The sequence below is a fragment of the Calypte anna genome, chromosome 1 (genome assembly GCF_003957555.1).
Source record: "Calypte anna isolate BGI_N300 chromosome 1, bCalAnn1_v1.p, whole genome shotgun sequence".
Classification (NCBI taxonomy): Eukaryota; Metazoa; Chordata; class Aves; order Apodiformes; family Trochilidae; genus Calypte; species Calypte anna.
Window position 1 is genome coordinate 6,711,246 of NC_044244.1, and position 17,862 is coordinate 6,729,107.

The 17,862-nt window shown below is 44.3% G+C and overlaps 1 protein-coding gene across 2 annotated transcripts in view; it reads left to right on the forward strand.

Moving 5' to 3' along the window:
* CAMK1D (calcium/calmodulin dependent protein kinase ID) overlaps positions 1 to 17,862 on the forward strand; it is a 228,202-nt gene that overhangs the window by 196,823 nt on the left and 13,517 nt on the right. For both annotated transcript variants that reach the window (XM_030466180.1, XM_030466169.1), the window contains exons 7-8: positions 6,856 to 6,968; positions 8,648 to 8,726. In XM_030466180.1, coding sequence (XP_030322040.1) covers positions 6,856 to 6,968; positions 8,648 to 8,726 — 192 coding nt within the window. The remainder of the gene's footprint in view (positions 1 to 6,855; positions 6,969 to 8,647; positions 8,727 to 17,862) is intronic.

Genomic DNA, 17,862 nt, shown 5'->3' on the forward strand with positions numbered 1-17,862 from the left:
GGGTACATTTGCATCACTCTCCAGACTTGGTTGACTCCATTTCTGTTGAGTAGGATGGGAGCTTAGAAACCCAGCCTATATCCTATTTGTCCTCACATTGAACTGGATCTCATCCTTGCTTCCAAGAACAGACAGAAACTGCAAACATGGCCTCATAAGAAAGTGGATGTCAGGGGTATCATAAAGCCAGAGAGGAAGACAGGTCCTTCCCTGAGCTGGTAGGAGGAAGCCCTTCTGGGGTGTCCAAGACCACCAGTTTAGTTTGTGGGTTTCCTTTCTCAGTTCCACACCACTGGAGGGAGCAGAGCCAGCAGAGAGTCACTCTGCACACCAGAACCTGGTGCTGAGATGCCCTGAGCACTTTTTGTGCCACCCTGGTGCTATGCTGGTAATTTGTCCTGCCTAGAGCAGAAGTTCATAATTCCAACCTATATTCCAACACACAGCCAGATATCCATTTCCAGCTCCACAGCCAGCACAGTTGGAGCTATAGTGCATGTGCCCAGGCCATATTTATACATAGGGCAACCCAAGCATCTTGCATCACCTCCCCACCTCCCCCCCAAATCCTCACAGCCACTCTGAGCAGGCTGGTGTCAATGAAGATGGGAACTCAGGGGAATCCAACACACAATCCAGGCATAAATTAAAGATGCTTTGAGCTATTATTATATCAAGTGGTTTGAGTGCCTCCAGACACAAACTCAGTCTCACATGAGAGTCTTCAGTTTATGGCAGTGGGAGGACAAACTGTTTCTGGGGCAGTGATGCTGTAGTCAAGTGTTTGTTTGTGTGATATGCAAAGTGAAGGAGATGCTAGGAAAGAATACCTTTGTTTCAGTGCCAGTCTCTTATGCTTCTTGTTGATGACAGGCAGATTGCAGAGGCTGCAGCAGCAGAGTTTTTATCACAACCTGGTTTGCATGAGAAGTCATGATTCACAGGAACTAATTTTAGTAGCCTGAGATTTTCTGTTACTGCAGTTGCAATACCTCTCAGTTTGAAACAGCCTCACTGTTGAGCTCGGCTTCTTACTTATCCCAAAGTAGTTCTGATAATGTGTTCATCTTAAAAATATAAAACATAAGAAGAGCGAGAGACTTCACTGGATTCCCAGCAGCTGGATTTTGGATCTGTTGGGGTCACATGAGGGTTTACAAAAGCTTGGGGAGCTACAGTACTGATTGCACTCCTATCTGATATAATGATTAAATTAATATATGCAAAAAACAAAGCACCTGGGGCCACAGAATGCTCTGCCTCAGTCCCTGGTTATTCATACTCAACACCTACTGTCTCTTCTGCACTAGGCTGAACACATTTTGCCCTGAATTTTCTTCTGTTCATTGGTAGGACAAGAGAATTACTGATTTGTTCGTATTCTGGAGATTAATTTTGGATCATACTTTCCTGTACTTCTTTGCTGATGAGTTGGTTTTGATTTTCAAGTGGATGTGTATGAAATCAATGTTTGCATGTGAAGATTAAAAAGTACAAAGTATGTTATGCCAGAAAGAGTTTCCACCATCATCCTGGAGTCATGTGTCAGGAAAGCTGCTCAGTCATCTTGCCTGCCTGGCATTACACACAAGCCTAAGGAAGAAAGTGAGGAATAACTGAATTGTGCAGAGGAAGGAGATGGAGTGCAGGCAAAATGTACCCAGGCGTGTTGGGCTGCTCAGGAAAACACAGTTAAACACTGGGAAGAGGCCTCAAATGATTGCTCCTTATTGCTTGCTTCCTAATTTATATTTTATTCCCCATGCTAAACTATGTCCTTGTCCACCATTTTGTAAGGGCAGCAGTATCAACCAGTATGAGGGTCCATTCCCAAAATCAGAAGAAATACATTTGTTCATCCGTATAAACAGCACTTGGATGAGTTCCCATACCATACAGCTCAGGTCTTTGAGCACTTTCTGAAATCTTTGCTTTAATCTCACTATAAAATTGCTTGTGAAACTCAGCCCAGAGCTTCTTGTGCTACTGGCTGTACAATGACCATGCCAGTGGGCTCTTTAGTATTGCCCCCAATATGTAAAGAGAGCTTGCAGGGGGTTTTCTTCTCTGCCTGGTGAGGAGAAGATGTTCCTGCTATTCCTTTTGTGCTCTCCTGATGGCTTCTAGAAATTACTTCTGGCAATATCTTTCCTTTGTACATTCACCTGTGTTTTTCTTGTCTGCAACCCATTCTTTTTAAGGCAAGACTGGGAATAGGAGGTTAAGGAAAAAATCTGTTGCTGATGTGATAAGCTTGCTAAATAGTTCTGGAAAGCTTTTATTTGGTGAAACTGCGAGAAAATGATGACAACTAATAGCTGCCTGAAGCTCCCCCAGGACAATGCAGGATTTTTTCACATTGAAGACAGAAGGGTTATTTTTGTCTTTCTGCATATCTGAAGAAAACCAGCAGAACCTCTTACATTGAGGTCATTTTTTTCACACAGAAATGTCCAAGCAGATGGAACTGAAGCTGGTGAGATTTTGAGTCTGTAAAAATTAAATAAAAACTTCTTATGGACTTTGGAAGGTAGCCCAGTTGATGGAAGTCCAGCAATATTTCCCTCGGCTATAAATTGCATTATGGGCCAGTTTACTGGGGCTTTCCCATTCCTTACTGAAATACCAGTAATGTTAAAATGTTGAAGTAAGTAACATTAAAACTTCTGCATCTTCCTAAACTGATTTGAAGGGAAAGGACCTCAGGATAGTCATTATTTTGTATGCCACAAGGAGGATCTGTGCAAGGATGTCCTGGTGTTCCAAAGGAGCTTGCTCCCTTCTCTTATGCTTTCTGCTGTAGGTGCTCAATGATTCCTCTCCTGGAGGAATGTCCTTGGGTCCCTGGATGCAGAAGGTTCATCCCCAGCCCTGAATGAGCTAGGATCAGCTCTTGCCTCAAATTCAGCCTGAGCTCAGGCAGGGGGCTGGTTTGTAGCAATATCCTTGTCCATGACCCACAGTGGTGATTAGCACTAGATTTAGACTAGGGTCTAAAACTCTCACCAGCAAGAGAAAAGCAGTGACAAAAGAGTCTGCTTTCTGCCCTGTTCCAAGCTTCCATCAGCCCTGGGATCCTCCTGCATGACACTGACTGCTCATACATCAGACCTGCATCACCCCTGTGATGGGCTGCAGTCTCCTCCCAAACACAGAGGCAGATACCCTAGACCTGTGTAAGATACTCAAGCCATGCAGAGGAGCAGAGGAAGACCTGGATATGTTGTAGGAAGGGGATTGAGAGGCTCTGGAGGAACTGGGGCTCTTCCTGGAGTTTGTGTCTCTCTACCCCCCCCCCCTTGCTTGCAACTCTGTGCTCATAAGTTTTCTCCCACCTTTCACTGCCAGGGGCATGTGTAAATCACAGCAGCCCCAACCTCTGCTCTTGTACCTTTGCCAAAGTAATTAGTACAGTGCACAATTTAAGAGAGTAATTCCTCCCTCTGGAGTAGCCTGAGAGTGCCTCAGCATGCTCAGGGCTGTCTGCTTGCCTTAAAATGCTTTATCAGAGCAGATTGCCTTTGTGTAAAGAAAGTGCTGAGGAAGGCAAGAAACTGAAAGGCTGTCAGGCTTCATAAGGTCTCTTTAAGGGACCTTAAAGGTCCCTTCTGACCCAAACAATTCTATGATTCTAACAGAGAGCCCAATGTGTCACCCAGGGAAGGGGACAGAGGGATGGTTCCAGGTGCCTGTGGAGAATCAGTTTTCCTCCACCCTGGGCATTTCTACCATGGCCATCCTAGCAGTTATGGTGCTGGAGCTGTCAGCTCAAGCATTTCCAAACCCCTCAGTAAAGCACCCAAGATCTTGAGGGTTTTGTCAAAATTCTTCACTGTGAGGGTGGTAAGACAATGACACAGATTGTCCAGGGAATTTGTGGCTGCCCCATCCCTGGAAATGTTGAAGGTCAGGTTGAATGGAGCTTTGAGCCACCTGGTCTAGTTGAAGATGTCCCAGCCCATTACAGGAGAGTTGGAACTGGATGACCTTTAAGGTCCCTTCCAAACCAAACTATTCTGTGATTCCATGAAGGTGAAGATTAGTGTGTGTACATTCCCAAACAAGCTGTGGGAGTTAAGCATTGATATTTACTACATTAAATAGACCTGTTCCAGTGTCTTGCCATCCTCAAGCTAAAGAATTTTTTCCTAACCCCTAATTTCTTCCTATTAACTACCCTCTTCCAGTTTGAAACTCTTCTGCCTCATCCTATCACTCCATGCCCTTGTCAGAAGTCCCTCCCTGGCTCTCCTTCATATACTGGAAGGCTGCTACAAGGTCTCCCTGGAGCCTTCTCTTCTCCAGGCTGAACAAACCCAACTCTCTCAGCCTGTCCTCACAGGAGAGGTGCAAGTTATATAAATACTTTAAAAAGCAAGTTATATAAATGTCCTCCATAGATACCTCCACAGTTGGACCTTGCCCATGGATCCAGTTGCTGCATTACACTACCCTTCATTATCTAGATGCATGGAGGCTTTTAGGCATTTGCTTAAATGCATCATTTTTAACAGCCCTTCTCAGATGCCACTTCCACCACTGGGTTTGACACAGGACTTGCTGCACCAAGCCCGTGCCCATGAAATAGGCAGGCAGTCCTGCTCTGATCCTAAATGCTGGTCTGGCATGAGGTTATCTTCCTTGTTTTGATGATGGCAGCCATCCAGTGGGACACAGATGAGGACTGGTTCATCTGCTTTGCAAATTACAAAGAGAGAGATTTCTGATTCAGTGGAACCATGGTTATAATGCTGCAAATTTCAATAGAGTTCTTCCAGGTCAGTGTGGATCTGACGCACATCAACATCTCACTCTGCATTTAAATGATTTATCAAGCACACTGTCTCTCCAGTGCTAACAAAACATTGCTCCTTTCACCCTCAAGTGTTGAGTTGGTTCAGATAACCTCCAGGGCATCTGGATGGCTTTGGGTTATAAATAACCTGGGCATTTTATTTCTTTCAGTTCTGTTGTTACAGTGTAGTGTTACAGTGAGATCTTGGGTCTGTTTATAGTGGTTTGCCCTCCCCAGTTAGATGCTTTATTGAGGGTGATTGACTCAGAGTTTAAGAAGACCCTGTAGGAAAAAATCTTTTCAATATTGGCAAAGTATATGAATGACTAATTTCCACTGTAAACTAGAGATAAGAGAAAATAAATGTGGCATCTCTATACAGAGTCACAGAGTTGTTCTGGTTGGAGAGGACATTTAAGATCATCAAGTCCAACCATTAACCCAACTTTTCTGAGTCCAGTGCTAAACCATATTCCTAAGCACCATATCTACATGTCTTTTAAGCACCTACAGGGACAACGACCTCCCTGGGCAGCCTATTCCAGTATTTAATAACCTTTTCAGTGATGGTTTCTTCTACTATCCAATGTAAACCTCCCCTGGTGCAACTTGAGGCCATCTCCTCTTGACCTGTTGCTTGTTCATAGGGAGAAGAGACCATCCCTCAACTGGCTCCAACCTCCCTTTCAGGTAGTTGTATAGAGCAGCCGCCTTTTCTCCAGACCATGGAGGACAAGAGGCAGGGATCCCTGTTTAACTGTGGGCAGGATGGGTTTGCTAAAACCTTGGACCAGCCTCGAAGGTGAATCTGGAACTTAGTGACATTGGTATTAAAACTTGAAGAAGGGATATTCCTGCTGGCATCTTTGCACAGAGACAGACTATTGCATGCAGGGTTGGCTGGACATCAGGGATCTCTGACAACCATCCTGCAGTCTGCAGCACTGGGAGGGTGCTGTGTTTGAGCTCAGACTAGGCAAATAATGCTGCTTGTCCTGCATCTGGGTTTTCTGAGAAGTGTGATTATAACTACTGAAAACCAGAACAGGATTGCTGTGAGCCTTAGGCAAGGGAGGCAATTGGATGTGGGCAGCAAAATCACTTGCAGAAGGGAGAAAAGCAGAGGCACTCTGGGTGCTTCCACATCAGCTGCAGGTCCATGTGCAGTCTGTGCAGGCTCTGCTGCAGAAATGGAGTGAGTCCCAGACATCCTCTTCCTTGTGCTTGGGGACACAGGGCATGGCATAACCTGCAGACATGTCCTGGCCTCTGCCTGATGGCTCTGTGGGGTTTCTTGTCCTGCTTTGCACCAGCTCTTCCTCCCCTTTGTGCTGGAGAAGAGGACCAGGCAAGTGGCTCCCCAATTTCACAAGGTTCATATAGAGCTAAGGTCTCTTGCACAATACAGACACCACAGCTTGTGCTCAGGTGTGCTCCTGATGGGGAGCATGTGACTGGGGAGGTGTCATCACCTCTTCTGCCTCTGGTTCCCAGAGCTGTGCTGTGCCCTTATGTCTGCTAAGCCTCAGTTTTGCCTCTCCACCATCTGGGAGACACTAAAAGTGGTGTACAAGTGGCTTGTGTAAGGTGTTGGGGTGAGGACAACCCAGAAGCCACTGTGGAGAAGACTCTGGGATGGGGAAGAGCTGTGCAGAGGGATGAGGGGGACTGATGCTTTGTGGTGTAGGGTGTAGCCCATGCAAGTTTGTCATACCACGTGTATAGGAGGGGATGAAAGGGCTCACAACTACATAATAAAACTCTTTGACTAAACAGCCAAAAGTATGTGGGGGCAGGCCAGGGTATCTGTGTGAGTCTGTGTAGGATCAGCTGCACCAGGTGTCCACGTAGAATTCCCCTTTGTCCAGGGCAGAGTAACTACTCTGCAGGGGTAGGTTTATATCTCCCTGAACAAACTTCTCTCATGGCAGTGCTTGCCTGCTTGGGAATTAAATAGGGCAAGTGTTAAAAAAGACATTTTCTTTCTTCTGCCTTCTTCTCTCTCAGCTTCTTGACAGATGGCCTGAGGGTCACGTGTCTCTTTTCTTCTTCACCATTAGGCTCTGTGGGTATCCCCCTTTCTATGATGAAAATGACTCCAAACTCTTCGAGCAGATCCTTAAGGCTGAGTATGAGTTTGACTCTCCGTACTGGGATGACATCTCAGAATCTGGTAAGAAGCCCCTGCTCATCTAATTGCACAACCATGCCTGCTTGCCTGTCTGTTGCAGATGTTCATCTCTTGGTGTGGGGATACCCATCATGTGCAGAGCTTCTTTTCTCTGAAAACCATTGGGAATGTGCATTTCTTTCAGCTCAAATAGTTGCAGGATGTTATTTCTACAAAAATGAAGTGCAGTTTTGTCCAGTGGCATGCAAAGCACTGAAGTGTAGCTGGAAAAGAAGATGAAGACAGCAGAAGATTGTCCCAAGAAAACAAAGAAAGCAAAATATGATGATTTCTCCATCATATACCAATAAAATGCAAATGGCTTCTGTGTCATTAATAAGGCAGCAATTTTTTTTGGCTCTGTTACTGGAAGTGCACCAAAGTGAGTGAGAAATTAATAGTTCCCAAATGAGGTGGGCAGGCAGATTCAGAAACTGGGATGACTCTCCACATGGTTGGATCCAGATAGCTTGTCCAGTTCCCCACCCAGTGCAGTGGGGCAGGTGTACTAACCTGCTAGAGGCAAATGTGGCAAAAATGGCTCCAGCACAGCCCATGAGCTGCCAGCATTGGTGTCCATAGGTGACAGGAGGAGCACGTTCAGCTGCTGATGTGCTGTGTGGTCTCCAAGAGGTCACTCAAGCTCTGTGTCCTTGCTCTGCCTAACCTAGGGGAACATCTGCCATATACACACAGGAGAAGGATTTTAGGAACTTTTCATTAGGCAGAAATATCCCTAGAAATGCAGTTTTCTGATTCATTAGTACTACTGATGAAGACAGGGGAGATATAAAAAGAAGTGTTTTATTTTAAAGATGATTACATATCCTGTTATCTCGACACAGAACAATATTTCATGCTGCTTACATCTGCAGTCCAGATATAATTTTGATGGATTGCTTAAAGATACATGTGAAAGAAGTTTTTTTTAAGCCCATGGTGGTTTTCTGAGAAAATATGAAGGTCTGTTGGCAGACCTCTTTGCATTTGAGGGGTAAAGTACATCACCTAAATCAGCACAAAAATTTTCCTGCCATATTTGGCTTTGCTGTGGCTCCTTCAGCTACTCTCTCCAGGAGCTACTGGATTCAGGCCATGCTGCAATCTCTCTTCCCTCCATTATAATGTTGATTAAAAACACCATACCTCATGCCCAAGGGAGTCCATTTTCCTCTGTAATGTGTTTTAAAAAAACCCAGAATGTCCTCACAGCTGCTCATGTGTGCAATTGTTTGGAGTGAGCAATGAGAAGTTGCTCTTACTTTGGGTTCTATCCTCCTCCTTTCTTTTTCCAAGCAGTTTGCCAGTGTCTCCAATGGATGTGGCCATCTTCAGATCACTAAGATGGGCAGAGGCCCTTGACTTACTGGGAAACTGGGAGCTGGCAGCCTTGAACTCTGCCAACTCTGAGTTATCCATCCCACTCCTAAATGTACTCACGGGAGCAGATGCCTTCAGCTTTTCCCCAAATACTAAATAGCTTGGATTTACTCCTAAGGCACTTTGGTTGTATCTGTACCAATAAATGACAAATGACCCAGGGCCATTTTCCAGTGTTGTAGCCAGATGGCACTTGTTAGTTTCATCCTGCAACAGAACTAAGCATCAACCCCATTGCTTTGAATTACTCTCTTTTCTTTTCTTTCTTTCTTTCTTTATTTATTTATTTTCTTTTTTAACAGCTAAAGACTTCATTCGGAATTTGATGGAGAAGGACCCTAATAAAAGATACACCTGTGAGCAAGCAGCAAGGCACCCTTGGTAAGCAACAGCCACCCTCAGGACAGAGAGCATCATATTGCATTCATGGGCAGAAGTGTTTTTTTCTGTAAAGTAGTACAATAACCTCTACTAACTAACTCTGTGCTCTTATTCTTGCATCCCCCACCTTCACCTTCCAGATTTTCCTGGAGAAGCATGATGGACTTTAATCTCATGCACCAGCCTGTTGAGTGTCTGTGTAGGGATTCAGTGAAATGCTGAATTCTATAAGTTGACCGTAGCAGAGTGTTGGGATATGCAAAAGCAGTTGAACAAGAAATCATATTTGCACCACACAGCTTGGGGTCATCAGCAAACTTGCTGAGAGTGCACTCAGTGCCACCATCCATGTCACCAACAAAGCTATTAAACAGGACCAGTCCCAACATTGATCCCTGAGGGACTCCACTTGTCACTGGCCTCCATTTGGGCACGAACCAGTTAAGTGCTTTTAATTAGATGATGCCTTTGCACATGGATGACTTCACGAATGTTACCCAAGGATAATGTAGCTGAAACAAGAATTGCTCATGTATTTTGACCAGCCCTGAGTGACTGAGCTTCACCCCACACCACCAGATGCATCTACAAGTGGCCTCTAGGTCTATGTCTTTCAGGACAGGGATCATTATATATGAAAGAAGATATTATTTTGGTTACTATAAAAGCTGCAACAGAAAGGAGTCAATGGCATGAGATTTCCACCTCCAGTGTGTGTTAGGCTGTGTTTTTCTGCTGTTAAACTTACCACAAATGTAATTTCCTTTTGCTGTTTTTGGATCATGGGCTGGATAAGAACATTAGTGTCAAAACTAGCTTCATGGACCATCCTAGTGATGCAATTTGAGCCCAGGGATGAGCCTTGGGTAGTAAATTATAAACTGGGTGGTAAGAAAAGCAAAGGCATAGAAGTTATCAGTGAGTTTCAAGGCAGCTCCACTTTCTGCTCTGAGTTGGTGACATTCAGAGGCTGAAGCCTGCATCCCTCTGAGACTAGGGAGCTTTATGAGCTGTGTTCTGGTCATCTCTGCTTCCTCAGCAGTCATGGGTTTTGGACACACTCCTTGACCTTTTGTATCTCTGAAGGGACAGAACTTGGTACCCCACTTAAAATCAACTTAAATTTGAAAGCAATTTAAAACTTGCAGCTGGTGCTCTAGAACAAACAACTTTGGTTTGGCTTCAAGGGATTTACCCTCCTCTCTGCCTCTCACTGGTTTGTCTCATCTCACTGGTGCTCTCTCTCAGTCCTGCAATTTCATGGAAAGTAAATCCTTTTGAAGGCTTTTACCATTCTGCCTTACTTGCTGATAAAGTTGTACCAACACACAGCCTGATGAGTTACCCCCATCATTAATCAATGGTTTGGCACTCCAGAAGGTGTTAAATCAATTATGACTCCAGAATTACAGTGGGAATGATGTACTGGTGGCTGACTGCAGTTGCTGTAATTACAAATGAGGCTGAAGATAAGATTGAAGCTCAGCCTTTGCAACTGAAAAGTGTTAGGAAAGGCTTGGTGTGAAGAAGGCAATGTAAATCATTGATAAAATCAAATTTCTTGCTTTTCATCTCCTGTGCCAATGACAATGAGATACATTTTACAGATGGTTATTCGCTGCATCAGTGGCTGGCATGAATACAAACAAGACATGAGGAGAAGTCAAGACCTGGGCCTGCCCCTTTTCTGATGTCCCATCAAGAACTGTGTTGTCTGTGTGAAAAAAGGGAAGTCTGGGAGATGAAATCCAGCTTTTGTAAGATGAAAAAAAGAATACATTTCTAAATGATACTGACCTGAGCCTCAGGAAATTAAACAAGATACAAAAGTCAATATTAGAAATACAGAATAAGCAATGGGAATGCAATTCCCAGCAGAGAATGAGGTGACCATTTGTATAACAGAGAGGCAGATTTTCCAAAGTCTTACATCCAAGATACACAGAGCATAAGCATCCAGCTCTTGGCCCCGCTATGTCTGTGTTGGTTGCTGGAGAGCAACAAAGAAACGTGGCACTTCTAAGACACACAGCTTCTGGGCCCTCCTAAAGGAACAAAATGATTAAAGTGTTTTCATTCCTTTTTTCTTTTTTTATTTTTTTTTTTCCTTTTGCTTGTCATGGCCAGGGGCCAGTGGAAACTCACAGTCTGCTCCATAATTTTAAAAATATTTTCTACAGAACCCAATCTTCCATTTAAAAACAACACCCCAAAAAGGGTTCCCCCATTTCTGGGGCAGGGGGTTCTTCTTCTGCCAGGCTGACTTTGCAAGGCAGTGGTTCCTTTGCAGGGATCCCATGGCTTGGGGTCAGACATGCGAATGGCACCACAGGAGAGAGGGTTAAAATATTCACCGTGTTCCCATACCCCATCCCAGATCCCCCTCCCCTTGTCATGGGGACAAGATGTACAAGTGCATTAAAGAGCAGAAGGACAGTTGTACAGTGAAAGCAAAACATGGAAGTTTCCAAAGACAGCTTCAGATCTGCCTCTGCCCTCCCTAGTGAGCTCTTGAGCAAAAGCTCAGTGCCTCCTTCCTTCTTGCTCTGAATAGATTCCTGTATCATAGTTGTTGCACTTAGGGACCTGTCTGGAGAGTGGTGCAGGGATTTTTTAGAGGTTTTGGATCCTCTAGTGATAAATGCTACTAAAATGCCTTTTTGGATAAACAGGGCTACTCACCAGGATATTATCTGTTACTTCAGACTTAGTGCTAGGATTTGCTTTGCCAAACACTGCTCAAGAATTGTTTTCCACCCAGATTGCTTGTGCCAGGAAATAATGAGGTTTTTACTGCTTCTTCTCTCATTCTAGTCTTTGTATCTGTTGCAATGGCATGCTCCCCTTTTAGAGAGGTGAAGGCCTTTTCAGAGAAGATCTCTGTGGTCAGCTGTGTCACTCCCTCAGCCTGGACGTATTTAAGCTTCCAACAAATCTAATTCCTCTCTCTCATGGTTGCATTCAGCATTGCAGAAATTGGGAGATAAAGATGCAAGTGTTTAGCCAGTGGAGACATCCTACTGTGACTTTTGTACATCTGTTAGCAGCCTCACCTCCCATGATGTCTGAATAGTGTGGTCCTCTCTGTGTGTGACCAAGAGGTAGGAAAAACTACTGGATTAGTGGGAAGAGATGGTCAGAGCAGGCTTCATGTGTTCCCATAAATGATATACTCCTGCAGAGTGCTTACACATCAAGTAGCCTCAATAGCATCCCATAAAAGGTTTGGGGGTTTTTGTCTGCAGGTTTGGTTCTATAGAGCAAACTGACTGGAGAAGCTGAACCTTGTTGTTCACATGAAGTGAAATCCTGCTTCCAGCTGAGGTCAATGGCAGTTTTGCCACTGACTTGGGTGATGGTCAGGGTTTGGTTCCTTCTCTCCACAGCAGAATACAGAATGTCTGCCTAAGTCCCTGGTGCTGTGCAAGTGGTGGATAATTGGTATTTATGATGAGGTGGCTCTGTGTAGTGACATTTTCCAGCTTTCCCTTTCTCTCCTTCCCCTGAAATCTTTTCCTGCAGTACCAGATAGTTGGGTTCGACCACAGATTAGGAAGAAATCTACCAGATCCCGAGCACTTGCCATGTACTTGATTGGGAGAAAAATAATTAAATGTGCATGAGGTGGCTACCTGCCCATGAGACTTTGTTGTCCCAATATATAACCTTTGTGAAGAGTAAGCTGATTCCAAAACATACCTCTTATTTTAATTACCATGTTTTTATTAAAACCTTCCAAACATGGCTTGCAAGAACTGGATTTTGCAAGATATTACATTTGTGCCTGTAAGGTTTAATAATCTCTTTGAATTGTGGGAAACTGCTCAAGAATAGCCATCTATTCACATGACTAAATGTTTGTACGGGATCAGACCCTAAAAAAAGTAAAATGCTTCTTCCCACTGGCCCACTTTTCTGTGCTGTATCTGCTCCCCACATGCCTGCATTTACGTGATGTTTTGCTATTTATAATCAAATGGCCCTGGAAAGGGGAGGCTATGTTAAACTTGGAGCTGGCAGAAAAGAAAGCTAATAATTGCAGTGAAGTATGGTCACTGAAACAGAACAATATGTAAGGTTTGTTGGTGTAATGATTACACCCCAGCCTCTACAATCTGTCCACTTATGCAGATTTCTCCAGCTTAATATACAGCTGATTTATGCTTTCCAGTGGAAAAGTTATTTATTTTATAGTGTGTCTCTCACTGAGGTTTGCACTGTTTGTGGTGTGTTTGTGAAGGTGCAATGTTCTGCTTAGTTGTTCCACTCTGACTTTTCAACAGGGAGGTGGAAAATGAAGGTAACTAACGAGTGGGGTAATTTTGCCACAGCTTGATGAATTTTAATGTTTCCTTAGCTCATATTAATGACAGAAATTAAGTTTATTAAATATATTTCCATGTCAAAACCCACATCCTGTTCAGGGCAGTCACTTGGGCTGCAATAATTCAGGGTGGGCAGGAAAAAGCCAAGGACCTGTTTTTTTCCCAGCTACAGAATCAGACTGAGCTCCTCATCAGGTCAAGCTAGGTCCTGCAGCCCCAAATTCAGCCTCCAGGCTCAGGTCAGAGGAAAAGAAAACAGCCCTTGGAGGGTGAGGAGCAGGTCCCACAATTAGGAAGCTGGTACAGGAATTGGAAAACGTGCCAGGAATTTATTTGCTCTGTCACACATTGCCCAGGTGACCTTAAATGGGATTTAGAGCTGTGTGTTGAAGCTGGTGACAGCACCAAAGGCAAGCTGGGACATGCAAATTAAAGGGTGATGGATGTATCACCTCCCTGTGAAGACTGTATAAGGGAAAAGAGAGTTGTGGCACCAAAATTAGACACAAGTCCATGGGTACAAGTGTGGTCCTCACTATTCCCCACTGCTCCCAGAGATGGAGAATGGATACTTGGGATGTGCTGGCATCCATCCCCCACTACATTGGACAATCATAAAACTTTGGCAGGGATTGAGCATCTGCAAATTGTGACCATGACCCTGAGTGTTTATTATGTGCCAGAGAGCATGAGCCAGCTCATAATTTCCACCCAGGGAAAGGACATGGTTTATAAAGAACTCAGTTCTCAGCCAATGTTGTTTAAAGTGTGAAGAGGGCTCCCTGAAGGGAACTGCTGATGTTTACAACATTAAATCAAACTGTTATCAAGTTCATCTCTGCACCCTGTTTTGGAGCATCACTGACACAGTGTGTGTGTGTGTACATTAGACACGTATGTGTGTATGTGTGTGTGTACATAAGAGTTATGATCCTTCAGCATTATCCATTACAATCCATGACTCCATGTTTCCTGTCATCATACTCAAGAGTATTTCCAAGCACTGCTTGGGCAGCACAGCATTTGAGTTGGCTGCCTTCAGTATGAAGGTTCAGAAAATAATGGCAGATGAAAGCCTCTCTCTGCCACTGCAGGCAGGAAGGATGTGAGAGATGTGTCCTTGCAGTGTGCTAACAAAGAACTGTCCAAAAGGAAATGGACTGGGTTTGTCTTTGTTGGAGGTTCCTTTCAAGGCTTAGGAGTGCTACAGCCAGATAAATTGCTGTGATAGCTTTGAACTCAGAGAGACAGAAAAAATAAATTAGATACTATGAAATAATATTTGATCATTAGATTATATTCCTCTCATTTGCAGGGATAGATTTGCTATGGTTATTTCTGGGAAATATCCTTGTTAGCTTCAGTGGAAGCATTTGTGATGATGTGTCGAGCAGATTATGGCCCTTGGTATCCAGTTCAGTGTGTTGGGACACTTGTATTTATAACTGGATATAAGAACAGCTTCAACATGAAGGTCCCCAAACGATCATCAAGGTGTAGCTGCTTTCAGTTGCTGTGAAATGGGGATCCCGAGAGAAAAGCCAAGCTCCCATTAGGATGATAAGTCCTTGTTCAGTTCTGGGTGATGCTCAGCATGAAAACAGATCATACATTATTCTGATTTCTTTAATTTTCTTGTTGCATACATATGTGGTAGGTAGAAGTAATATCTTTTGCTGGGCCAACTAGTATAGTTGGTAAAAACAAGCTTTAGTGCTGACACAGTTGATTTCAAAGTTAAGTGCAAAGCTAAGAACTGTTGCTCAGGGTTTGACTGGATACAGATGAGTTTTGATCCTCTCTGAAACAGAAGATGACTGTTCTTCAGGGAAAATGGAGCTGATTCCTGAGGAGAAGGTTGTATTGGGCAGGAGGAGGAAGAAAGAAAGGTGCTAAGGTATTTGTGTTCTTAAAGAAAAAGCAAGATTGTTGGTAGCCTGTGCACTTGGAGAGTTAGAGAATGGTGGAAGGACAATCATAACATGCTCTAAAACCAGGATCTTTATTAAATTACAGGCATTATCTTTTCATCATGGGAACTAAAGTTTGTGGTTAAATGCATTCAATATGGATGTGATGGTCCTCATGATACCCACCTCAGGCTGGGTTTGTGTGCCCAAAACCTTACCTCATTTTTCAAACTCCAGCAGTTGATTGTATAAAGTATATGACTTCTGTCTGCTCACCTCCACCTCCCTTGCCTGTGTCCTTAAACCACCACATCTCCAGCAAAACACCGACAGCAAATGGATGTTAACAGTTCTTTTGTTTTCCTAGAAGTAAAACTATACTATAAACATCATACTGCCATGAGTATTTTATAAAAGTTTGAAGATCCTCCAAGGCAAAACACAGTATAAAAGCAGAGTCCTTATGTTACAGCAATGCACTGTTAACAGGATAGTTCTTCAGAGACAGCTTTGGCAGCCAGGGCTGCATTTTGGGCCACCCTGTTCAGCATGCCAGCACGTGTTTGAACAGATCCTGATGTGCTAAATTAGCCCCAGCACTGCTCTTGTTTGCTCTGATCAAAAACCAACATCTGCAAGGTGCTAGTGCTGCTGAAGAGACCTGAGATGTAGGATGGTTGCCTTCACCGGGGGGTCTGAAGGCTTCCCAGGGTGTCTGTCCATCCTCCTGTGAAGTACACAAATACTGTTCTGCCTATTTGGGAAACATCCAAAACACCAAGACTGGTTTTCTGGAATTTACAAAATTGCACAGTGAACATAGAATGAGAGGTGGCAGAAGACAGTTTGTGAGTTATTGGAACCAGCAGTTTGTTACTGAAACCACCAGCATTTCAGAAAGTGGTCCCTAAACTCAAACAAATGTTTATCTGGAGCTACATGCCTGATGAAAAGTTTCATATAGCAAAAAAGCATTTGAGAGTCCTTGTGGAGGCTGGCAGGAAAGATCTTCTGGGAGAGTTGGCAAGGGTGTCATACTCCAAGAACTTGTTCTGCCCATGTTTCCAAAATACAACTTGACAAGTGGAAAATGTGAAATGTGCTTATACAGCTTGTTAACAAACTTGCTCGTAAAGCAAACTGCTTCATTAGCTTTGGAGGGAAAATGCTGTTTGCAAATGAAAGTAAATTGTTTCTCTGTAGCTTGGTCCTTTTGGTCAGTCACTGAAGGGACACTTTGGATTGTAGCTGCCCACATATTAAGTGCTGAGCATAGTTTTCTTCTACAGATCTGTCCTGTGATGGCCAGTGGTCCCAGCTGGCTCAAGTTGAGGATATTTACCTTCACTGAGAAGGTGTCCTTGGACAGAGCAGAGTGCTCATGAAACTTTGGAGTGACTGGAGGGCCTGGCTGCACCAAGAGGATGAGTGGGTGCAAGGAGAACAGGTGCAAATCTGTGCAAAATCTGAGCTGTACAGCAATGCCAATCACAGAATTTTCAGGGTTGGAAGGGACCTTTAAGACCATCCAGTTCCAGCCCCCCTACCATGGGCAGGGACACCTCCCACTAGATCAGGTTGCTCAGAGCCCCATTCAGCCTGGCCTTAAAACCTTCCAGGGATGGGGCTTCCACCACCTCTCTGGGCAACCTGGGCAATGCAGCTTGAGTCTTCGCAGTCTGCTGGGTCACCTCTTGTGAAGTGACCTCGAGGCAGTCAGGGATAATCATGTCCACGTCATTTGGGTCATATAGGTGTGACTGGGGTAAAGCTGTAGGACCTGCTTTACATGGTGATTTCCTGCTAGAGAAATAAATATTGAAGGTGTGTTGTATGGCAGGTGCAAGGCCAGGTGAGCTTTGTGTCCATCCTGAAGCACATACTGCATAGGACCCTCCAGGGTCTGTGCTGGGCCTGGCAGCATTGTCTGTGTGTGACAGAGGATGGAACAGTGAACGTGATGTTTAACCCAGATGCTGCCTCACCAAAATTCTAGCTGCCTGACCCCAATGGGAAATCCAGAGCAACCCATCTCCCTGTCAGTGGGAGAGGTGATCAGAAGGAATTTTCTTCATAGGAAGAACTGAAGATCTTCCATTTCTCAGTCAAACACTTCCTCTTCTCCATCAACAGCGTAGGGACCCAAGAAAGGATGTCAGATGCTATTTGTCAGATGCAAAGCCCCATGCTTTGCTGGTGGTACCTGTTCTTCTGTCTGCTTGAGAGAGACATTATGTGGCAGTGCTGGCCCCTTCCCAGGTGGAGGTGAACTACGTTGGGTGGGTGCTCCTTTGTGCCCACAATCCTGCTGGCTACATGACTCTTGAATTACTCAATATAGATTAGCTCAGTGACAACAGGATGGGATTTGTGGTTCTCCATTCTTGGGAGTTGTGGGGTTAATCTCTCACCTTACTCCCAAGAGTAAGTAGTTGCTTTCCTCTCTTTCTTTTCTTGGGTGAGTGTCACCAGCAAGAAGGAAGGGAGCAATTTGGAGGAGACTGGTCCCAGGTAGTACCTCTTAGGTGTGTCATTGACACAAAGGTAGAAAAAGTTGCATGTCCTTTGAAGAACAAGGTTACAGTTTGGAACAGTCTGGGCAAAATGTGAAGAATGTCTCCAATTCATGGGACACGAGTGGAAGCAGCAGGCTGGGCTAAGTGGGCAGAGTTTCATCTTTAAGAAGCACAAAACAGTGCTGCCATTCTGCTGCCTTAGTTGGAAAACAGCAAACACTCTGGGTACCACCCTCTAAGGGAGATGTGGACTTGTTGGACAAAGTCCAGAGAAGCTCAGTAGATCAGAGGATTAGAGAACATGAGCTATGAAGACATAGTGAAAGAGTCAGTTTGTTTAGTCTGGAGAAGGGAAGATGGAGAGAAGTCATGATAACAGCCTTCA